Genomic DNA, 25,694 nt, shown 5'->3' with positions numbered 1-25,694 from the left:
TTAAGACGGTTACTTAAGGCAAAAACAAAAGGAGGGTGGTTGGTCAGGGTGGATGGGTAGATGTATAATGTGAACGTCTAGCAACCCAAAGGTTGCATGTTTGAATCTCCTCACAAACAACTTTAACATCTAAGCTAATTAGCAACTTTGCAACTACTTACTACTTTTTAGCTACTTTGCAACTACTTAGCATGTTACCTAACTCTTCCCTTAACCCTTTTAGCTAACCCTTCCCCTAACCCTCTAACCTAACTCCTAACTCCTAACCTTAACTTTAACCCTAACCCCTAGCCTAGCAAACGTTAGTCAGCTAGCTAAAGTTAGCCACCTAGCTAACATTAGCAACAACAAATCGGAATTCGTAACATATTGCACATTTTGCAAATTCATAACATATCATACAAATTGTAATCACAAATTAATACATACCATACGAAACCTAACATATCATACTAAATGGAGTGTCTCGGATTTACGTACAGAATAATATGAAATGCTCTGAGACCAGGTTGAACTCTAGTGGTCTGTTCGCCTAAAGACCACATTAGCCCACTGAGTTTATGCCGAAAGTCTTTTAAAAGAGAAGGTTCACAAGGCGCTTGAGGACATGGATGCAGCTGGCAAGGGGTTAAATCACGTGTGCGCCTGTGAACTTATCACTGAGGCCCATAAAAAAGTGTAATTTGAAGAAAGAGAACAAAGAAATGAGCGAGTATAAAATCCCCCTGCGAGACACTTCTCCGTCCATTTCTTCTGCCCGCTATCCCCCAAGCTGTGTTCCAGCCCGGTCAAACTGCGAGTCTGCTCCGAATCAAAAGATGATGCTGCTTCCTTTGGTTTACTGTAGCGTCTTTGCATATCACCTCTTGCTCTGCATTCATTCTCTGCCAGTACCGGAGGGGAGAGCCAGCAACAGGTACAAAGCGGTGCCGGTGAGTGGATTACGATATAAATGCAGATGATGTGGAATTCGTAACATTTTGTAGAGCATTTTTATGAGTCGACATTATGGAGTCAGTATGTGGATCCAGAATCACTCTGTGTGTTTTTTGAGCGGGAGGGAGAGAGAGAGAGCACATGCTTAAATGTGGACAATATGCGCACCGTTTTCTTGAGAAAGTCTTTATTAAATCAGTAACTTTGTTACGCAATGTTTTTTTATTCTAATTATTGGCTGCTATAGGCTACATGTCAATCAACTGGTGCTGAAATACCCTAGTATGCAAAGCCCATGCATGTGCTCTTGAAACATGGGTTTCAACTTACACTGCTTGGTTTAGATATTCAGGAGAGCAGGTGCGATTTTCTCTAAAAACTGTGTGTGTGTGCATGTGTTGGAAGGCTGAGGGTGACCTGGGTGGAATGTTGACAGAGATTGTATGCCAATGTATGAATAATTAACGATCCAACCTATTTTCCCTGTGATCTTTAACAGACCATTAGTGTCACACTGATGACATGGTAACAAACTAGGTCAAGCCTTTCCACCTTGACAGCCCTCAATCTTTTCAATTGGTGGGCAGACATGACAAAGGAGAAGCCCTAGACACAATGCTTGCCTCTCAGATTTCACATTGGAGCTGGGCTTTGTGTACAGTTAATGACAGCATGAAGTGGCCCTTTGCTGAGAGAGAGAGACAACATAAGGACTCTGAATTGTTCATACAGAAGGAGTGTGGGAGTGGTTTGGAATGCTTCAGGCCAATCAGGTGAAAAATACTTAGGTCTGAACTCTGAAGATACACGGTTTTCTTATTCCGTTTAATTTAATGCTTGGCTATTGTAGGAGGTGACTATATACACTGAGTGTACAAAATATTAGAAACACTCTTTCCTGCTCTTTCAATGACATACAGTAGACTGACCAGGTGAATCCAGGTGAAAGCTATGATCTCTTATTGATGTCACTTGTTAAATCCACTTCAATTGAGACAGATTGTATACGTGTGCCATTCAGAGGGTGAATGGGCAAGACACAAGTTTTAAGTGCCTTTGAACGGGGTATGGTAGTAGGGGCCAGGTGCACCGATTTGAGTGTGTTAAGAACTAAAACGCTGCTGGGTTTTTCAAGCTCAACAGTTTCCGGTGTATATCAAGAATGGTCCACCACCCAAAGGACAACCAGTCAACTTGACACAACTGTGGGAAGCATTGTGAGTCAACATGGGCCAGCATCCCTGTGGAACGTTTCCGACACCTTGTAGAGTCCATGTCCCGACAAATTGAGGCTGTTCTGAAGGCAAAAGGGGGTGCAATTCAATAGTTTGTACACTCAGTGTATGTGACCAGTTTGTGTGACTTAGCGCAAGATATAGACAAGGTGCATTTCACCCAATGATAGATTGAGAGAGTTGCTTCCTGTAGAAAAAAAGTGGGATGTGGGGGAAGAAGTCAAACCTGAATGGAAACTGCTACTCATGGGGCAAGAGTTAAGAGTGTCTCAGCATGAGCCCAACATGAGGAGGGGTCACCAGCAGTATGACATTTATATGTTGTAGGCAATTAGAGATAACATGTCACTTCTCCTATTTCCTATAGAGGAAATGTGAAGGCAGTGAAAGAGTATGGCCACAGCTGTGCATGGTTCAATCTCAATACACGAGATACCCAACAAAGCTCTTAGCGTAGCTCTTAGACTAGCTGTGCACAACAAATAAACGTCTAGTCTGTGTGTGTGTGTGGAGGGGGGTTGTTGCTGTTTACATTTCAATGACAGACCCCTCTAAAGAAGAAATCACTCCTCCCAAGTCCTATGCGACTTGATTGATGCCAAGAGTGGTGCTTTCAGTCAATTTATTCCCTGCTGTTGACAAAGCGAGAGAGAGGGAAATGATGCAGGCAGAGGCAAGTCATCTGGCATCTGGTGCAGGATAACAAACCCCTCTGCTGACACAGACAAGATAGCTGCTTCGTCAGAGACCCGGCTTTCCTCCATCGGATCTTCATAACTGCTATTTGTGCTGCCAAAAATGTCACCCCCAAAGCAGAAAAAGTATAACGCTGAGAGTGCAGTTGGTTGGAATCACGAGCCGTGGTTACACCTTGCATTAAGATGTGGCCGTCGTCATCTGATCAAGATGATCCGATCACAATCTGATCGAAATTTGTTGCGTCTACACATCGTAATAAAATGTCTCTTATCCGTCCATTGCGTCCGCATTGTCACCAGATTCCCTGGTCCCTCCCTGTATGCAAATGAATCGAACCTGCCTCCCCTTATGACGACACAAGCTGTATAAATCAACAGAAAACAGCACACTTTTATAGTCAATAGTTGTATACTCTGACTCTCATCATTACAGCCTACATTTGTTATCAAAGGATTTAAGACAGGGCATAATACTGTCCCTATAACAACGACCTGTCCACAACCGTACAACTGAATTTTCAGAGAATTTCTCCCATCCCTAAAAAAGTCACCACACAAATGAGCTGAGTATCTGGGTGTGTGTACAAAATACAATTAATACAAAAATACGACAGGCTGGGAGAACGACCGTGTTTGGTTTCCTACAAATCCTTGATCAGTTATAGTCTCTTTTCATTCATTGAGGGTTGATAGACCAATATACTAACATTACAGGATTGAAACTGAACTACAAATGTATTGGGGATGCATGGGACGGCCAATCCCTCCCCTAACCCAGAAGACACTGGGCCAATTGTGCGCCACCTCATGGGTCTCCTGATCATGGCCAGCTGTGACACAGTCTGGGATCGAACCCGGGTCTGTAGTGAAGCCTCAAGCGATGCAGTGCCTTAGAACGCTGCGCCACTCAGGAGGCCAGAATTGACTTTTTGGATGTTATTAGAAGAAAGAAAAAGGGACTGACTTTCTGGATAAACCATCAGTCTTGGACAAAAGAATACGACCCAAAATTGAGATATCGCATTGCAGCAACTATCTTAAAGAAACTCTCATGGAGTTAATTCTACTATCAATGTTTAAAGATTCTCTATCTGAAATGTGTTTTTAGTGATAACAATTCCTAAATTTTTTACTTCCATTTTAACAGGTATGGAGGCAATGTTGACGGTGTCACAGCAATGAATTGTCATGAAATCACATTTGTTAAGGTTGAGAGTCAAGCCAGAGGCCATAGAAGATTTCTAGATTATGTTAATAGCCAAGGGAATAGCCACCCTATCCTTTAGGAAAAGGGCAGTATCATCTGCAAATTTACTGATATTTATATTTTTACCAAAAATACGGATCCCTTTTAAATTCTCAGATTTGTTAAGAAATACGGCTAATAAATCTGTGGCTAATATCAATAAAAGAGTGGAGGTTGTCACAACCCTGTCTAATTCCTCTAGCAATAGAGAAACAAGGGGATGTTCCATTACTCATAGCCACCGAACTGCTAGTATCATTATACATCAACCTTATCACTTTACAGAAAATCTCCCCTAACCCAAAAGTAGAGAGAGTTCTAAATAAAAAGTTGTACTCTAAAGTGTCAATCTAAAAACAATATAAAGCCATTTTCTTCTATGAACTCACTGTAATCTAAAATATCTAATACCAATCGTATATGGTTATGAATACTCCTTCCTTTAATGAAGGCTGATTGAGTTTCACAGATTATATCATCAAGGCCTTTTTTCAGCCTATTAGTATAGACATGGGCTAGTAACTTGTAGTCAGTTGCCAACAAAGTGATTGGTGTCCAATTGTCCAAGTAAAGAGTTCTTTGGTTTGGGTATAATAACTATTAGTCCCTATCTCAAAGGAGGTAAGCTAGCATTAGCAATACCTTCTATGTAGACCAAAAGCAATAACTCTCTAATATCAGGCCAAAAATATCAATAGAATTCAGCAGTCAGGCCATCCGGTCCAGGAGATTTACAGTGGGGAAAAAAAGTATTTAGTCAGCCACCAATTGTGCAAGTTCTCCCACTTAAAAAGATTAGAGAGGCCTGTAATTTTCATCATAGGTACACGTCAACTATGACAGACAAAATGAAAAGAAAAAAATCCAGAAAATCACATTGTAGGATTTTTAATGAATTTATTTGCAAATTATGGTGGAAAATAAGTATTTGGTCAATAACAAAAGTTTCTCAATACTTTGTTATATACCCTTTGTTGGCAATGACACAGGTCAAACGTTTTCTGTAAGTCTTCACAAGGTTTTCACACACTGTTGCTGGTATTTTGGCCCATTCCTCCATGCAGATCTCCTCTAGAGCAGTGATGTTTTGGGGCTGTCGCTGGGCAACACAGACTTTCAACTCCCTCCAAAGATGTTCTATGGGGTTGAGATCTGGAGACTGGCTAGGCCACTCCAGGACCTTGAAATGCTTCTTACGAAGCCACTCCTTCGTTGCCCGGGCGGTGTGTTTGGGATCATTGTCATGCTGAAAGACCCAGCCATGTTTCATCTTCAATGCCCTTCAGGTTTTCACTCAAAATCTCACGATACATGGCCCCATTCATTCTTTCCTTTACACGGATCAGTCGTCCTGGACCCTTTGCAGAAAAACAGCCCCAAAGCATGATGTTTCCACCCCCATGCTTCACAGTAGGTATGGTGTTCTTTGGATGCAACTCAGCATTCTTTGTCCTCCAAACACGACGAGTTGAGTTTTTACCAAAAAGTTATATTTTGGTTTCATCTGACCATATGACATTCTCCCAATCCTCTTCTGGATCATCCAAATGCACTCTAGCAAACTTCAGACGGGCCTGGACATGTACTGGCTTAAGCAGGGGGACAAGTCTGGCACTGCAGGATTTGAGTCCCTGGCGGCGTAGTATGTTACTGATGGTAGGCTTTGTTACTTTGGTCCCAGCTCCCTGCAGGTCATTCACTAGGTCCCCCCGTGCGGTTCTGGGATTTTTGCTCACCGTTCTTGTGATCATTTTGACCCCACGGGGTGAGATCTTGCGTGGAGCCCCAGATTGAGGGAGATTATCAGTGGTCTTGTATGTCTTCCATTTCCTAATAATTGCTCCCACAGTTGATTTCTTCAAACCAAGCTGCTTACCTATTGCAGATTCAGTCTTCCCAGCCTGGTGCAGGTCTACAATTTTGTTTCTGGTGTCCTTTGACAGCTCTTTGGTTTTGGCCATAGTGGAGTTTGGAGTGTGACTGTTTGAGGTTGTCGACATGTGTCTTTTATACTGATAACAAGTTCAAACAGGTGCCATTGATACAGGTAACGAGTGGAGGACAGAGGAGCCTCTTAAAGAAGAAGTTACAGGTCTGTGAGAGCCAGAAATCTTGCTTGTTTGTAGGTGACCAAATACTTATTTTCCACCATAATTTGCAAATAAATTCATTAAAAATCCTACAATGTGATTTTTCTGGATTTTTTTTCCTCAATTTGTCTGTCATAGTTGACGTGTACCTATGATGAAAATTACAGGCCTCTCTCATCTTTTTAAGTGGGAGAACTTGCACAATTGGTGGCTAACTAAATACTTTTTTTCCCCACTGTACATGCAGTGTTTTACAGCCCTCTAACCAATTGTACTATTATGTGTGTTTTTCCGCGTTATTTGTAATTTATTTTGTACATAATGTTTCTGCCATCGTCTCTTATAACCAAAGAGAGCTTCTGGATATCAGGACAGCGATTACTCACCTCGCATTGGACGAATAATTTTTCTTCAACGAGGCGTTCGCGAAGGATATCCTACAGACACCCTACAAGGCCCAGATCCCCGTCATTCGCGTGAGGAAGAGACGGAGATATCGTGGACGCAGATCCGGGTGCCTTGTAAGGATCCGACGGCGAGCGAGTAAACTGCCTCTCCCATCAATCCTATTAGCCAACGTTCAATCTTTTGAGAATAAAATTGACGATTTAAGATTACGGTTATCCTACCAACGGGACATTAAAAACTGTAATATCTTATGTTTCACGGAGTCGTGGCTGAACGACAACAATGATAACATTCAGCTAGCAGGCTATACGCTACATCGACAGGACAGAACGGCAGACTCCGGTAAGACAAGGGGCGGCGGTCTGTGTATATTTGTAAACAACAGCTGGTGCACAAAATCAAATACTAAGGAAGTCTCGAGGTTTTGCTCGCCTGAGGTAGAGTATCTTATGATAAGCTGTAGACCACACTATTTACCAAGAGAGTTTTCATCTATATTTTTCATAGCTGTCTATTTACCACCACAAACCAATGCTGGCATTAAGATTGCACTGAATGAGTTGTACAAGGCCATTAATCAACAGGAAAACGCTCATCCAGATGCAACGCTCCTAGTAGCCGGGGACTTTAATGCAGGGAAACTTAAATCCGTTCTACCTAATTTCTACCAGCATGTTAAATGTGCAACCAGAGGGAAAAAAACTCTAGACCACCTTTACTCCACACACAGACGCATACAAAGCTCTCCCTCGCCCTCCATTTGGCAAATCTGACCATAACTCTATCCTCCTGATTCCTGCTTATAAGCAAAAACTGAAGCAGGAAGCACCAGTGATTCGGTTAATAAAAAAGTGGTCAGATGACGCAGATGCTAAGCTACAGGACTGTTTTGCTAGCACAGACTGGAACATGTTCCGGGATTCTTCAGACAGCATTGAGGAGTACACCACATCAGTCACTGGCTTCATCAATAAGTGCATCGATGATGTCGTCCCCACAGTGACCGTACGTACATACCCCAACCAGAAGCCATGGATTACAGGAAACATCCGCACTGAGCTAAAGGGTAGAGCTGCCGCTTTCAAGGAACGGGACTCTAACCCGGACGCTTATAAGAAATCCCGCTATGACCTCCGACGAACCATCAAACAGGCAAAGAGTCAATACAGGTCTAAGATTGAATCATACTACACTGGCTCTGACGCTCGTCGGATGTGGCAGGGCTTGAAAACTATTACAGACTACAAAGGGAAGCACAGCCGCGAGCTGCCCAGTGACACAAGCCTACCAGACGAGCTAAACCACTTCTATGCTCGCTTCGAGGCAAGCAACACTGAAGCATGCATGAGAGCACCAGCTGTTCCGGACGACTATGTGATCACGCTCTCCGTAGCCGATGTGAGTAAGACTTTTAAGCAGGTCAACATTCACAAGGCCGCAGGGCCAGACGGATTACCAGGACGTGTACTCCGAGCATGTGCTGACCAACTGGCAAGTGTCTTCACTGACATTTTCAACATGTCCCTGACTGAGTCTGTAATACCAACATGTTTCAAGCAGACCACCATAGTCCCCGTGCCCAAGAACTCTAAGATAACCTGCCTAAATGACTACCGACCCGTAGCACTGACGTCTGTAGCCATGAAGTGCTTTGAAAGACTGGTCATGGCTCACATCAACAGCATAATCCCAGAAACCCTAGACCCACTCCAATTTGCATACCGCCCCAACAGATCCACAGATGATGCAATCTCTATCGCACTCCACACTGCCCTTTCCCACCTGGACAAGAGGAACACCTACGTGAGAATGCTATTCATTGACTACAGCTCAGCATTCAACACCATAGTGCCCTCTAAGCTCATCACTAAGCTAAGGATCCTGGGACTAAACACCTCCCTCTGCAACTGGATCCTGGACTTCCTGACGGGCCGCCCCCAGGTGGTAAGGGTAGGTAACAACACATCTGCCACACTGATCCTCAACACGGGGGCCCCTCAGGGGTGCGTGCTCAGTCCCCTCCTGTACTCTCTGTTCACCCATGACTGCATGGCCAGGCACGACTCCAACACCATCATTAAGTTTGCCAACGACACAACAGTGGTAGGCCTGATCACCGACAACGATGAGACAGCCTATAGGGAGGAGGTCAGAGATCTGGCCGTGTGGTGCCAGGACAACAACCTCTCCCTCAACGTGACCAAGACAAAGGAGATGATTGTGGACTACAGGAAAAAAAAGAGGACTGAGCACGCCCCCATTCTCATCGACGGGGCTGTAGTGGAACAGGTTGAGAGCTTCAAGTTCCTTGGTGTCCACATCACCAACGAACTATCATGGTCCAAACACACCAAGACAGTCGTGAAGAGGGCACGACAAAGCCTATTCCCCCTCAGGAGACTAAAAAGATTTGGCATGGGTCCTCAGATCCTCAAAAAATTATACAGCTGCACCATCGAGAGCATCCTGACTGGTTGCATCACCGCCTGGTATGGCAACTGCTTGGCCTCTGACCGCAAGGCACTACAGAGGGTAGTGCGTACGGCCCAGTACATCACTGGGGCAAAGCTCCCTGCCATCCAGGACCTCTATACCAGGCGGTGTCAGAGGAAGGCCCTCAAAATTGTCAAAGACTCCAGCCACCCTAGTCATAGACTGTTCTCTCTGCTACCGCACGGCAAGCGGTACCGGAGTGCCAAGTCTAGGTCCAAAAGACTTCTCAACAGCTTCTACCCCCAAGCCATAAGACTCCTGAACAGCTAATCATGGCTACCCGGACTATTTGCACTGCCCCCCCACCCCATCCTTTTTACGCTGCTGCTACTCTGTTAAGTAAGTATTTATGCATAGTCACTTTAACTCTACCCACATGTACATATTACCTCAACTACCTCAACTAGCCGGTGCCCCGGCACATTGACTCTGCAACGGTACCCCCCTGTATATATAGCCTCCCTACTGTCACTTTATTTTACTGTATATATAGCCTCCCTACTGTCACTTTATTTTACTTCTGCTCTTTTTTTCTCAACACTTTTTTTGTTGTTGTTTTATTCTTACTTTTTTGTTTAAAATAAATGCACTGTTGGTTAAGGGCTGTAAGTAAGCATTTCACTGTAATGTCTGCACCTGTTGTATTCAGCGCATGTGACCAATAAAATTTGATTTGATTTGATATAGCCTCCCTACTGTCACTTTATTTTACTTCTGCTCTTTTTTTTCTCAACACTTTTGTTGTTGTTTTATTTTTACTTTTTTATGTTTAAAATAAATGCACTGTTGGTTAAGGGCTGTAAGTAAGCATTTCACTGTGATGTCTGCACCTGTTGTATTCGGCGCATGTGACCAATAAAATTTGATTTGATTTGAGATAAACGATTGCATGAATAAACTCACCAGTTGAAAAAGTATTTGGCTTCATTAGCCAACTACTGTATAAGCAGGCCAACTCGTAAAGCATCAATCAGTCAGTTACGTAGCTCCACCGTGCGGCCGTCAATGACAGCAAACCCCTCGCGAAAGAACGCTTTTTCCCCCTGCGTCTTGCGGCCACAGCTTCGCACGGGCAACCCTGTTGCGCTTGCTTAAATCTTCTGCAAAGCGAATGCCTTTCTCCCTGCAGATCGGCGCCAACTTCGCAGCTCTCCACATCTCTCACGTTCCTCAACACAAACAGGTCTCCTTTCTCTTGTCTCCGAGACGGTGTACAACATCTACCGCGATGTTCAGGGTAGTAGGGGGATATGGAACAATCTTCCCAATAATGTCAGTCACAATCCCTCTGATATTCTCACCATCAGTTTCAGGCAGCCCGTTCAGTCTCAGCCCCCATCAGCGCTTGTATCGGTCCTGTTTAGCACTGGCTTGTTTTCTTTTGTCAGGGGATCAACTTTGTTTTTCAACAGTTTCACATCAATAGTGATATTCTTAATGCCTGCTGCATTAAACTCTGTAGTTTTGGAAACGTTTGCAATCGAGAGGGTATTTTTATTTACATTTACATGCGCCATGCTCTACCAACTGAGCTATAGGAGGGACTTTATGAGTCCTCTCATTCAGTCGAATAGCTTGCTCATCAAATGTATCGTTTTAACCCTGGATTGCCGCAAAGATGGCTTCATTGGTGATAGGCAGGGGTGGTTGAGTCTGCCCGGCGTCACTTTCTCGTAGTCTCTTCAGGTTGGGGGGTTTTCGAAGGGGTTATTTGGACACCTGTATCGAAGACAAATTCCTCCGACCTCGGTACCGTTTCTTCTGGAGGAGTGTCAAAATCCTCCATATAGTCGACAGTATCCACCTCGGTTACGACAGCTCCCTCTACATTTTTGCTAGCTTCCATCTCAGCTAATGTTACTAGCTAGCTAGCTAACACTGTTTTCTTGCTAGCTAGTCTTGGCTGAACTTGCTTGAAGTATAACAAAGTGGAAAAGTGATGTTCGATAAACCACCAAACTATTTTAAGGAAAACTAAATACAGTAAGAAATGTAACTTTAACTGTGTTCGTCGTCAAACTCAAATTAGGGCTTGAATTCAATTTAAAGTTCAGGAGTTCAGTTTAATACGACCTCTCACTCGGCCATCTTGTCCCCACCCCAACTGTACCTTTAGATATAGCCAGAGTGGAGTTTTATAACATTTCTATTGACAAGCCACTGTACTATAATTCTACTGTATTATTTTCATATCTGATATAGCAACTGAATTAGACTATTCACATTAGAAAGTTTGGACGCACCTACTCATTCCAGGGTTTTTCTTTATTTTTACTATTTTCTACATTATAGAATAATAGTGAAGACAACAAAACTATGAAATAGCACATATGGAATCATGTAGGAACCAAAAAAGTGTTAAACAAATCTAAATATATTTTATATTTGAGATTCTTCAAAGTAGCCACCCATTGCCTTGATGACAGCTTTGCACACTCTTGGCATTCTCTCAACCAGCTTCATGAGATATTCACCTGGAATACATTTCAATTAACAGGTGTGCCTTCTTAAATGTTAATTTGTGGAATTTCTTTCCTTCTTAATGAGTTTGAGCCAGTCAGTTGTGTTGTGATAAGGTTGGTGGTTATACAGAAGATAGCCCTATTTGACATAAGACCAAGTCCATATTATGTCAAGAACAGCTCAAATAAGCAAAGAGAAACGACAGTCCATCATTTGCATTTTATTGTTAGCTTATGGCCCTTTACAGCTCATTGAGTGTGGTCTTAGTGCCAGCATCGGTTTGTGGTGGTAAATAGATAGCTATGAAAAATGTAGATGAAAACTTGGCAAATAGTATGGTCTGCAGCTTATCATGAGGTATTCTTACTCAGGCGAGCAAAAACGAGAGACTTACATTAGAGATCGTGCATCAGCTGTTGTTAACAAAGAGACACACCCCTCCTCTCTTCGTCTTACCCGAGTCTGCGGTCTGGTCTTGATGATGCATAGAAAAACCAGCAAGATGAATATTACAGTCTCGAATCCAGTTTGTTCTCCAGTGACTGCATATTCACCAACAGAACAGAGGGCAATGGTGAAGAAGATGGTGCCGACAGACATGGCAGCTCTGCTTCTTGTTCCTAAGCAACTTTGCAGTATTTTTTGTGTGTGTTATTTCTGACATTATTAGCCCAGAAAGTATTTTTGTGTTATTACATACAGTCGGGAAATAACTTTTGGATATCAAAGCGGGGTAACTCACCAGCATTACGACCAGAAATACAACTTTCCCGAATTGGATCCTTTGTTCGTACCCCCCAAGGCAATTTAACTTATCCCAGAGGCTCCAAGACACCGCCGGCGGAGAAGAAGTATTCGGAGTGGACTTCTAGTCCAACTCAGGAGGCGTGCACACCATCTACCGCTTCTGAGTATATTACTCGCTAATGTTCAGTCCCTGGACAATAAGTAGATGAGCTCAGGGCGAGGATCTCCTTCCAGAGTGACATCAGGGACTGTAACATACTCTGTTTCACGGAATCATGGCTCTCTCCGGATATACTGTCCCCGTCCATACAGCCAGCTGGGTTCTCAGTACATTGCGCAGACAGGAATAAAGAACTCTCCGGGAAGAAGAAAGGCAGAGGTGTATGTTTCATGATTAACTACTCATGGTGTGATTGTGATAACGTACAGGAACTGAAGTCCTTTTGTTCAACCAACCTAAAATACCTCACAATCAAATGCTGACCGTATTACCTCCCAAGATAATTCTCTTTGGTTATAGTCACAGCCGTGTATATTCCCCCTCAAGCCGATACCACGATGGCCCACAAGGAACTACACTGGACTTTGTGCAAACTGGAAACCACATATCCTGAGTCCGCATTTATTGTAGCTGGGGATTTTAACAAAGCAAATTTGAGGAAAACGCAACCGAAGTTCTATCAACATATTGCCTATAGTACTCGCGCTTCAAAAACTCTCGACCTTTGTTTGGTATTTGGTCTATTATTAGGATCCCCATTAGCTGTTGCAAAAGTAGCAGCTACTCTTCCTGGGGTCCAAACAAAACATGAAACATGACATAATACAGAACATTAATAGACAAGAACAGCTCAAGGACAGAACTACATAAAACATTTTTTTTAAAGGCACACATTGCTTACATATCAAAACATACACACAAACTATCTAGGTCAAATAGGGGAGAGGCGTTGTGCCGTGAGGTGTTGCTTTATCTGTTTTTTAAAACCAGGTTTGCTGTTCATTTTGAACAATATGAGATGGAACTGAGTTCCATGCAATAATGGATCTATATAATACTGTACGCTTTCTTGAATTTGTTCTGGATTTGGGGACTGTGAAAAGACCGCTGGTTGCATGTCTGGTTGGGTAAGTGTGTGTGTCAGAGCTGTGTGTAAGATGACTATGCAAACAATTCAGGATTTTCAACACATTCATGTTTCGTATAAAAAGAAGAAGTGATGCAGTCAGTCTCTCCTCAACTCTTAGCCAAGAGAGACTGGCATGCATAGTATTTAAATCAGCCCTCTGATTACAATGAAGAGCAAGACGTGCCGTTCTGTTTTGGGCCAGCTGCAGCTTTACTAGGTCTTTCCTTGCAGCACTGGACCACACGACTGGACAATAATCAAGATAAGACAAAACTAGAGCCTGTAGAACTTGCTTTTTGGAGTGTGGTGTCAAAAAAACGGAGCATCTCTTTAATACGGACAGACCTCTCTCCATCTTTACAACCATTGAATCTATATGTTTTGACCATGAGGGTTTACAATCTAAGGTAACAGCAAGTAATTTAGTATCCTCAACTTGTTCAACAGCCACACCATTCATTACCAGATTCAGCTGAGGTCTAGAACTTAGGGAATGATTTGTACCAAATACAATGCTCTTAGTTTTAGAGATGTTCAGGGCCAGTTTATTAGTGGCCACCCATTCCAAAACAGACTGCAACTCTTTGTTAAGGGTTTCGGTGACTTCATTAGCTGTGGTTGCTGATGCGTATTTGGTTGAGTCATCAGCATACATGGACACACATGCTTTGTTTAATGCCAGTGGCAGGTCATTGGTAAAAATAGAATAGAGTAGAGGGCCTAGAGAGCTGCCCTGTGGTACACCACACTTGACATGTTTGACATTAGAGAAGCTTCCATTAAAGAAAACTCTTTGAGTTCTATTAGATAGATAGCTCTGAATCCACGATATGGCAGAGGTTGAAAAGCCATAACACATACGTTTTTTTCAACAACAGGTTATGGTCAATAATATCAAAGGCTGCACTGAAATCTAACAGTACAGCTCCCACAATTTTCTTATTATCAATTTCTTTCAACCAATCATCAGTCATTTGTGTCAGTGCAGTACATGTTGAATGCCCTTCCCTATAAGCATGTTGAAAGTCTGTTGTTAATTTGTTTACAGAGAAATAGCATTGTATTTGGTCAAACACCATTTTTTCCAACAGTTTGCTAAGAGCTGGCAGCAAGCTAATAGGTCTACTGTTAGAACCAGTAAAGGCCGCTTTACCATTCTTGGGTAGCGGAATTACTTTGCCTTCCCTCCAGGCCTGAGGACAAAGACTTTCCTCTAGGCTCAGATTAAAGATATGACAGATAGCAGTGGCTATAGAGTCAGCTACCATCCTCAGTAGCTTTACATCCAAGTTGTCAATGCCAGGAGGTTTGTCATTATTGATCGATAACAATAATTTTCCCACCTCTCTCACACTACAAAATTCAAACTTGCAATGCTTTTCTTTCATTATTTGTTTTTTTATGCATGAATACGATGGCTCACTGTTCATTGTTGGCATTTCCTGCCTAAGTTTGCCCACTTTGCCAATGAAATAATCATTAAAATAATTGGCAACATCAAATGGTTTTGTGATGAATAAGCCATCTGATTCAATCTACCCATAATTTCATTTAAAGTACTCCAAAGGTTTTTTTCCATCATTCTTTATATCATTGATCTTGGCTTCATAATACAGTTTCTTCTCCTTTTTGTTGAGTTTAGTCACATAATTCTCAATTTGCAGTAAGTCAACCAGTCAGATGTGGAGCCAGACTTATTAGCCACTCCTTTTTCCCCATCTCTTTCAACCATACAGTTTTTCAATTCCTCATCAATCCATGGAGCCTTAACAGTTCTAATAGTCAGTTTCCTAACAGGTGCATGTTTATCAATAATTGGAAGAAGCAATTTCATAAATTCATCAAGTGCAGCATCTGGATGCTCCTTATTAATCACATCAGACCAACAAATATTTTTTACATCATCCACATATGAGTCACAGCAAAATCTTTTGTATAATCTCTGTGGCCGTGGCCGACGTGAGTAAGACATTTAAGCGTGTTATCCCTCGCAAGGCTGCCGGCCCAGACGGCATCCCTAGCCGCGTCCTCAGAGCATGCGCAGACCAGCTGGCTGGAGTGTTTACGGACATATTAAATCTCTCCCTATCCCAGTCTGCTGTCCCCACTTGCTTTAAGATGTCCACCATTGCTCCTGTACCCAAAAAAGCAAAGGTAACTGAACTAAATGACTATCGCCCCGTAGCACTCACTTCTTTCATCATGATGTGCTTTGAGAGGCTAGTTAAGGATCATATCACCTCCACCTTACCTGACACCCTATACCCACTTCAATTTGCATACCACCCCAATAGATCCACAGACGATGCAATTGCCATCACACTGCACATTGCCCTTTCCCATCTGGACAAGATGAATACCTAATGTAAGAATGATGTTCATTGACTATAGCTCAGCCTTCAACACCATAGTACCCTCCAAGCTCACCATTAAGCTTGGGGCCCTTGGTCTGAACACCGCCCTGTGCAACTGAGTCCTAGACTTCCTGACAGGCCGCCCCCGGGTGGTGAAGGTAGGAAACAACATCTCCACTACGCTGATCCTCAACACAGGGGCCCCACAAGGGTGCATGCTCAGCCCCCTCCTGTACTCCCTGTTCACCCATGACTGCGTGGCCAAGCACGCCTCCAACTCAATCATCAAGTTTGCAGACGACACAACAGTAGTAGGCCTGATTACCAACAATGACGAGACAGCCTACAGGGAGGAGGTGAGGGCCCAGGCGGAGTGGTGGCAGGAAAATAACCCCTCCCTCAACGTCAACAAAACGAAGGAGCTGAACCTGGACTTAAGGAGACAACAGAGGGAGCACGCCCCCATCCACATCGACGGGACCGCAGTGAAAATCTTCAAGTTCCTCGGCGTACACATCACTGACAATCTGAAATGGTCCACCCACACAGACAGTGTGGTGAAAAAGGCGCAACAGCGCCTCTTCAACCTCAGGAGGCTGAAGAAATCCGGCATGGCCCTAAAGACCCTCACAAACTTTTACAGATGCATAATTGAGAGCATCCTGTCAGGCTGTATCACTGCCTGATACGGCAACTGCACCGCCCGCAACCGCAGGGCTCTCCAGAGGGTGGTGCGGTCTGCCCAACGTATCACCGGGGGGCACGCTGCCTACTCTCCAGCACACCTACAGCACCCGATGTCACAGGAAGGACAAAAAGATAATCACCCCGCTATCATCCAGAAGGCGCGGTCAGTACTGAAAAACAGCTTCTATCTCAAGGCCATCAGAATGTTAAATAGCCATCACTAGCTGGCTACCACCCGGTTACTCAACCCTGCCCCATAGAGGCTGCTGCTCTATATACATAGACATTGAATCACTCGTCACTTTAATAATGGAACACTAGTCACTTTAATAATGTTTACACACTTATTTCATATGTACAGTGCCTTCGGAGAGTATTCAGACCCCTTGACTTTTTCCATATTTTGTTACGTTACAGCCTAAATCCTCATCAATCTACACACAATACATCATAATAACAAAGCAAAAACAGGTTTGTAGATATTTTTGCTAATTAATAAAAAAACACAAATATTCAGGCCCAAGTCCAGGCTCTGGCTGGGCCACTCAAGGACATTCAGAGACTTGTCCCGAAGCCACTCCTGCGTTGTATTGGCTGTGTGCTTAGGGTCGTTGTCCTGTTGGAAGGTGAACCTTCGCCCCAGTCTGAGGTCCTGAGTGCTCTGGAGCAGGTTTTCATTGCTCCGTTCATCTTTCCCCTGCCACTGAAAAACATCCCCACAGCATGATGCTGCCACCACCATGCTTCACCGTAGGGATGGTGCCAGGTTTCCTCCAGATGTGACGCTTGGCATTCAGGCCAAAGAGTTCAATCTAGGTTTCATCAGACCAGAGAATCATGTTTCTCATGGTCTGAGAGTCCTTTAGGTGCCTTTTGGCAAACTCCAAGCGGGCTGTCGTGCCTTTTACTGAGGGGTGGCTTTCGTCTGGCCACTCTACCATAAATACCTGATTGGTGGCGTGCTGCAGAGATGATTGTCCTTCTGGGAGGTTCTCCCATCTCCACAGAGGAACTCTGGAGCTCTGTCAGAGTGACCATTGGGTTCTTGGTCACCTCCCTGACCAAGGCCCTTCTCCGCCAATTGCTCAGTTTGGCCGCGCGGCCAGCTCTAGGAAGAGTCTTGGTGGTTCCAAACTTCTTCCATTTAAGAATAATGGAGGCCACTGTGTTCTTAGGGACCTTAAATGCTGCAGAAATGTTTTCGTACATTTCCCCAGATCTGTACCTCGACACAATCCTGTCTCGGATCTCTACGGACAATTCCTTTGACCTCATGGCTTGGTTTTTGCTCTGACATGCACTGTCAACTGTGGGACCTTATATAGACAGGTGTGTGCCTTTCCAAATCATGTCCAATGAATTTAATTTACCAAAGGTGGACTCCAATGAAGTTGTATAACTATCTCAAGGGTGATCAATGGAAACAGGCTGCACCTGAGCTCATTTTCGAGTCTCATAGCAAAGGGTCTGAATACTTATGCAAATAAGGTATTTATTTCATTTTAAATTAGCAAAAAATATGATTTCGCTTTGTCATTATGGGGTATTGTGTGTAGATTTATGAGGAAAAACATTAATTTAATCCATTTTAGAATAAGGCTGTAATGTAACAAAATGTGGAAAAAGTAAAAGGGTCTGAATACTTTCCGAATGCACTGTATATACTGTATTCTACTGTATTCTAGTCAATGCCACTCCGACATTGCTCATTCTAATATTCATACAGTTGAAGTCGGAAGTTTACATACACTTAGATTGGAGTCATTAAAACTTGTTTTTCAACCACTCCACAAATGTCTTGTTAACAAATTATAGTTTTGGCAAGTCGGTTAGGACATCTACTTTGTGCATGACACAAGTACATTTTCCAACAATTGTTTACAGACAGATTATTTCACTTATTATTCACTGTATTACAATTCCAGTGGGTCAGAAGTTTACATACACTAAGTTGACTGTGCCTTTAAACAGCTTCTGGTAGGCTAATTGACATCATTTGAGGTGTACCTGTGGATGCATTTCAAGGCCTACCTTCAAACTCAGTGTCTCTTTGCTTGACATCATGGGAAAATCAAAAGAAATCAGCCAAGACCTCAGAAAAAAAATTGTAGCTCTCCACAAGTCTGGTTCATCCTTGGGAGCAATTTCCAAACGCCTGAAGGTACCACGTTCATCTGTACAAACAATAGTACGCAAGTATAAACACCATGGGACCACGCAGCCGTCATACCGCTCAGGATGGAGACGCGTTCTGTCTTCTAGAGATGAACGTACTTTGGTGCGAAAAGTACAAATCAATCGCATAACAACAGCAAAGGACCTTGTGAAGATGCTGGAGGAAACAGGTACAAAAGTATCAATATCCACAGTAAAACGAGTCCTATATCGACATAACCTGAAAGGCCGCTCGGCAAGGAAGAAGCCACTGCTCCAAAACCGCCATAAAAAAGCCAGACTACGGTTTGCAACTGCACATGGGGACAAAGATATTACTTTTTGGAGAAATGTCCTCTGGTCTGATGAAACAAAAATAGAACTGTTTGGCCATAATGACCATCATTATGTTTGGAGGAAAAAGGGGGTACTTGCAAGCCGATGAACACCATCCCAACCGTGAAGCACAGGGGTGGCAGCATCATGCTGTGGGGGTGCTTTGCTGCAGGAGGGACTGGTGCACTTCACAAAATAGATGGCATTATGAGGAAGGAAAATTATGTGGATATATTGAAGCAACATCTCAAGACATCAGTCAGGAAGTTAAAGCTTGGTCGCAAATGGGTCTTCCAAATGGACAATGACCCCAAGCATACTTCCAAAGTTGTGGCAAAATGGCTTAAGAACAACAAAGTCAAGGTATTGGAGTGGCCATCACAAAGCTCTGACCTCAATCCTATAGAAAATGTGTGGGCAGAAATGAAAAAGCGTGTGCGAGCAAGGAGGCCTACATACCTGACTCAGTTACACAAGCTCTGTCAGGAGGAATTGGCCAAAATTCACCCAACTTATTGTGGGAAGCTTGTGGAAGGCTACCCGAAACGTTTGACCCAAGTTAAACAATTTAAAGGCAATGCTACCAAATACTAAGTTCTGACCCACTGGGAATATGATGAAAGAAATAAAAGCTGAAATAAATCATTCTCTCTACTATTATTCTGACATTTCACATTGTTAACATAAAAGTGGTGATCCTAACTGACCTAAGACAGGGAATTTTACTAGGATTAAATGTCAGGAATTGTGAAAAACTGAGTTTAATTGTATTTGGCTAAGGTGTATGTAAACGTCAATACGTGTACATCAATAAAATGTGATTTGATTTGGCAGTCTATTTGTTCGCCGACATAGTCTTGTCAGGATGCCGCCTTGTCTGCTTCTCTTTCACCGCTGCTTCCTCTTTCGAGTCCCGGGGGTTAGGGCCTGGTCTGGAGTAAGCAGAACATCCAGAGCTGCCGTTTCGTTGAAGTAGACATTTCCATCCAAATCGAGGTTAGTGATCGCTGTTCTGATGTCCAGAAGCTGTTTTCGGTCATAGGAAATGATGGCAGTTAAGATCACCATAAAAAAAACATATAAAATAGCAGAATTGGTCAGGAGCCTGTAAGACGGCTGCTATCCACTGCAGTGGAATCTTCAATTCTTGTTTCTCATTGAATGACATCTCACTCTCAGGTGCAATTGATATATTTCCCGCATCTTCCTTGTTTACTTTCAGTCACTTATCTTTCCCACTCTAGTTTTCACAAGTCTTCATCAGGATATCTCCTCTCAACAACTGGCATGCTACAGAAACTGAGTCGGCACTTTCTTTTCAAATGACTTTGCTGACTTTAACTGAATGATAAACAGACGAGTTACCATGGTAAAGCATAGATTAACGGTCAGAGGGCAGCCACAGACATACTGTATATCTAAAGGGGAGCATGCCGATGCTCCTTAAAAAACCTGTCAATTGAGAAAGAAATATGGTTTAAAGCAACGCTGGCAGCTCCACTTTGAGAGATGCTACTGAGCGTTATCTAGTGATCATCAGTGATATCTGAACATGTAGATGCTTGTGCAGATAATTAAAGCTCAAGAGGAGCTTTACTGGAGCTTGGCACTTGGAGACAAGTCTACATTCTTATACCATAAATCTTCAGAGATAAGAGATCTCCATATTTCAACAGACTTATTAGGGAGATTCTGAACCTTAAAGCTTAAGGTATTTTAAGATATACTTACATATAGTTTACAATTCAAGCCATTGGCAGCAGGATAAGTACTTAAGTCAAAGTTCCAAAATTGGTCCATTTGTTGGAGTAGTATGGCAACATAGACAAAACTGTGAGTTTACCACAGAGCTGTTAAAATATTGGATTTTTCCCTAAAGTTGTTGGAACTTTCACTCATGGGATGAATCTACACTACAGCATTTGTTCCAAAACATTTGTCTTGTTACCCACCTGAATTCTTTCAAAAGTTTTCTTTGATCCACACAGACTTAAGCGAGCTAGAACCAAATGCACTGATCTTTGGAATGGCAACCAATTCATTATTTATTCGCTAAAAAGCAGCTTAGAATGAGGTATTGACAGTGGTGCATCTATCTCTCATCTCCCATCATCTTCATCCTCTGCCTGTGAAACCATTTCTCTTCTCAGTGTTATCACTAGGTTTGTGTACAACCTCTCAAGGTGTGCAGAATGCAGATCTCTGGGGCTCTTTGTGTATAAATATTGATCCTAGACGTAGTGTGGCCTACTTTTATCTGCCAAAGGATGCCTGAGTTAGTGGGGATAGTGCTTATCACATATTATTTGAAGCCTCATATACTGTGTACTGTGTGCAGTATTTTACATTTCCGTCATTTAGCAGACGCTCTTATCCAGAGCGACTTACAAATTGGTGCATTCACCTTATAGCCAGTGGGATAACCACTTTACAATATGTTTTTTTTTGGGGGTGGGGTAAGGGGGGATAGAAGGATTACTTTATCATATCCCAGGTATTCCTTAAAGAGGTGGGGTTTCAAGTGTCTCCGGAAGGTGGTGAGTGACTCCGCTGTCCTGGCGTCGTGAGGGAGCTTGTTCCACCATTGGGGTGCCAGAGCAGCGAACCGTTTTGACTGGGCTGAGCGGGAACTCTGCTTCCGCAGAGGTAGGGGGGCCAGCAGGCCAGAGGTGGATGAACGCAATGCCCTCGTTTGGGTGTAGGGACTGATCAGAGCCTGAAGGTAAGGAGGTGCCGTTCCCCTCACAGCTCCGTAGGCAAGCACCATGGTCTTGTAGGAGATGCGAGCTTCAACTGGAAGCCAGTGGAGTGTGCGGAGGAGCGGGGTGACGTGAGAGAACGTGGGAAGGTTGAACACCAGACGGGCTGCGGCATTCTGGATGAGTTGTAGGGGTTTAATGGCACAGGCAGGGAGCCCAGCCAACAGCGAGTTGCAGTAATCCAGACGGGAGATGCCTGGATTAGGACCTGTGACGCTTCCTGTGTAAGGCAGGGTCGTACTCTCTGAATGTTGTAGAGCATGAACCTACAGGATCGGGTCACCGCCTTGATGTTAGCGGAGAACGACAGGGTGTTGTCCAGGGTTACGCCAAGGCTCTTTGCACTCTGGGAGGAGGACACAACGGAGTTGTCAACCGTGATGGCGAGATCATGGAACGGGCAGTCCTTCCCCGGGAGGAAGAGCAGCTTGTCTTGCCGAGGTTCAGCTTGAGGTGGTGATCCGACATCCACACTGATATGTCTGCCAGACATGCAGAGATGCGATTCGCCACCTGGTTATCAGAAGAGGGAAAGGAGAAGATTAGTTGTGTGTCGTCTGTGTTGCAATGATAGGAGAGGCCATGTGAGGATATGACAGAGCCAAGTGACTTAGTGTATAGCGAGAATAGGAGAGGGCCTAGAACTGAGCCCTGGGGGACACCAGTGGTGAGAGCACGTGGTGCAGAGAAAGATTCTCGCCACGCCACCTGGTAGGAGCGACCTGTCAGGTAGGACGCAATCCAAGAGTGAGCCGCGCCGGAGATGCCCAACTCGGAGAGTTGGAGGAAAGTATTCACCGCCCTTCAGAAACTATTCACACCTTTTGACTTTTTCCACATTTTGTTGTGTTACAGCCTGAATTAAAAATAGATTACATTTAGATGTTTTGGTCACTGGTCTACACACAATACCCCATAATGTCATGTTTTATTTTTACTTATTACAAATTAATAAAGAATGTAAAACTAAAATGTCTTGAGTCTATAAGTATTCAACCCCTTTGTTATGGCAAGCCTAATGAAGTTCAGGAGTAAAAATATGCTTAACAAGTCACATAATAAGTTGCATGGACTCACTCTTGTGTGCATTAATAGTGTTTAACATGATTTTTTAATGACTATCTCATCTCTTTACCCCACACGTACAATTATCTGTAAGGTCCCTCAGTCGCACAGTGAATTTCAAACACAGATTCAACCACAAAGACCAGGGAGGTTTTTCAATGCCTCGCAAAGAAGGGCACCTATCGGTAGATGGGAAAAATAAAAAGACAGAAATTGAATATCCCTTTGAGCATGGTGAAGTTATTAATTACACTTTGGATGGTGTATCAATACATGCAGTCACTACAAAGATACAGGCGTCCTTCCTAACTCAGTTGCCAGAGAGGAAGGAAACCACTCAGGGATTTCACCATGAGGCCAATGGTGACTTTAAAACAGTTACAGAGTTTAATGGCTGTGATAGGAGAACATTGAGGATGGATCAACAACATTGTAGTTAATCCACAATACTAACCTAACTGACAGAGTGAAAAGAAGGAAGGCTGTACAGAATAAAAATATTCCAAAACATGCATCCTGTTTGCAATAAGGCACTAAAGTAAAAATGTAAAACATGTTGCAAAGAAATTAACTTTGTCCTGAATACAAAGCGTTATGTTTGGGGCAAATCCAGCTCAACACTGAGTACCACTCTTCGTATTTTCAAGCATAGTGTTGGCTGCATCATGTTATGGGAATGGTTGTCATCGGCAACGACTAGGTTTTTTATGATATAAATAAATGGAATAAAGCTAAGCACAGGCAAAATCCTAGAGAAAAACCTGGTTGTCTGCTTTCCAACAGACACCGGGAGATAAATGCACTTTTCAGGAGGACAATAACCTAAAACACAAGGCCAAATATTCACTGGAGTTGCTTACCAAGACGACATTGAATGTTCCTGAGTGGTCTAGTTACAGTTTTGACTTACATCGGCTTGGAAAATCTATGGCAAGACTTGAAAATGGCTGTCTAGCAATTACCAACAACCAACTTGACAAAGCTTGAAGAATTTTTTAAAGAATAATGTGCAAATATTGTACAATCCAGGTGTGAAAAGCTGTTAGAGACTTATCCAGAAAGACTCACAGCTGTAATCGCTGGCAATGGCGATTCTAACATGTATTGACTCAGGGGGTTGAACATTTATCAAATCAAGATATATTAGTGTTTAATTTTTCATATATTTCTTTACTAATGTATTTTTTTTTTATCCACTTTGACATTACAGACTATTTTGTGTAGATCGTTGACAAAAAATGACAATTAAATCCATTTGAATCCTACTTTGTAACACAACAAAGTGTGGAAAAAGTCAAAGGGTGTGAATACTTTCTGATGGCACTGTACCTCAGCAGGAGCCTGTAGCCGTCTTGGTTGGACAAAGCAGTTTTTCCATAAACTTTTTCCACCTTATAATCTAAAGCAACCTACAGAGGTTACAGTAATACCAAACCTTACATTTCAATTGAAGACCAATTGTTTTCAGGTTGGTAAGGTAACAGCATCATAAATCACTTTCATGACAAAGTCCTCTGTTGTGAACCAGACTGACATCCATATGTTGTCTGTATGATGAGGGTGAGAGGGAATTTCCTAACACCTGCTGCCCTGTGTGTTCGGGTAGGAGGGAGGGGTTGGGGAGTCGGAGGTGTAAGGTGGTGATTTTTAGGGAATGAATGACATCAACAAAAGCCCCTTAAAGCAACAGACGCTACTGGAGAGATTAACACCCAGAGCCCTGGGCTGCTTTTCCCAAAAGCATCTTAAGGCTAAGTTCATCATTAAAACCATTGAGCTCATCTTAAGATGCTTTTGGGAAACCCGGCCGTGGCCTATAGGCGGGCACATTTTGTTATCGTGTTTCACGGTAATGCAGGGTTTGCCAAGGTGAATGAGACACAGCTATCCAGGGATGTTCTGTAGGGACATGTCAGCTTTCCTCTCCTGGGTGTTCCCCATTATGAACTGAAACACTGCGGTTCTGTGTTGTTCGACTTTGAATCTTTAAGCCTCTGTTGTTGAAATGCAACCCAACACCCGCCACCACATGCCTGACTAAAACCAGTCACTCAATCAGTTCTACTGGACTACCGTTGATGCCACTGAGTTCAATTGAGCTCATCCAACTAATCTGTGTGCAATATCATGATGAGCCACCCAGGGTTGGGGTTTATTCTGTCAACTCAGTTCATGTAAGAAATACATACAAATCGTGAATTGGGGAAAAGTAATCGCTGAAAATGTGGAGCCATCTAGGGTCAAGTCAAGCGGTGGAGGCGCAGTGGCTGTCAAATCAAATCAATTTTTATTTGTCACATGCTTTGTAAACAAGGGATGTAGACTAACAGTGAAATGCTTATGGGCCCTTCCCAACAATGCAGAGAGAAAGAAAATAGAGAAATAATAGAAAAGTAAAACACATAAAAGTAATAATAAATACACAATGAGTAACGAAAGCTTGGCTATATACACGGGATACCAGAACCGAGTCGATGTGCAGGGGTACGAGGTAATTGTATATGTACATATAACTAGGAATAAAGTGACAGATAATAAACAGTAGCAGCAGTGTACGTGATGAGTCCAAGAAGTTAGTGCAAAAAGGGTCAATGCAGATAGTCCGGGTAGCTATTTGGTGAACTATTTAACAACTATTTAGCAGTCTTATGGCTAGTGGGTAGAAGCTGTTCAGGGTCCTATTGGTTCCAGACTTGGTACATCAGTGTTGCTTGCCATGCGGTAGCAGAGAGAACATTCTATGACTTGGGTGGCTGGAGTCTTTGACAATTTTTAGGGACTTTCTCTGACACCGCCTGGTATAGAGGTCCTGAATGGCAGGGAGCTCGGACCCAGTTATGTACTGGGTTGTACGCACTACCATCTTTAGCACCTTGCGGTCGGATGCCAAGCA

The 25,694-nt window shown here is 43.2% G+C and overlaps 1 protein-coding gene across 1 annotated transcript in view; it reads left to right on the top strand.

The window, feature by feature from the left end:
* Nucleotides 1-821: 821 nt before the first annotated feature.
* Nucleotides 822-25,694, top strand: part of LOC311099748 (stromelysin-3-like) — a gene marked incomplete at both ends in the record, with an annotated part of 57,978 nt that continues 33,105 nt past the window's right edge. The window contains one exon of the mRNA XM_084140488.1: nt 822-932. Coding sequence (XP_083996614.1) covers nt 822-932 — 111 coding nt within the window. The remainder of the gene's footprint in view (nt 933-25,694) is intronic.

Source organism: Coregonus lavaretus (assembly GCF_964263955.1).
Source record: "Coregonus lavaretus genome assembly, chromosome: 24".
Classification (NCBI taxonomy): Eukaryota; Metazoa; Chordata; class Actinopteri; order Salmoniformes; family Salmonidae; genus Coregonus; species Coregonus lavaretus.
The sequence above is the reverse complement of the archived record's forward strand: the minus strand, read 5'-3'. Positions and strand labels throughout refer to the sequence as shown.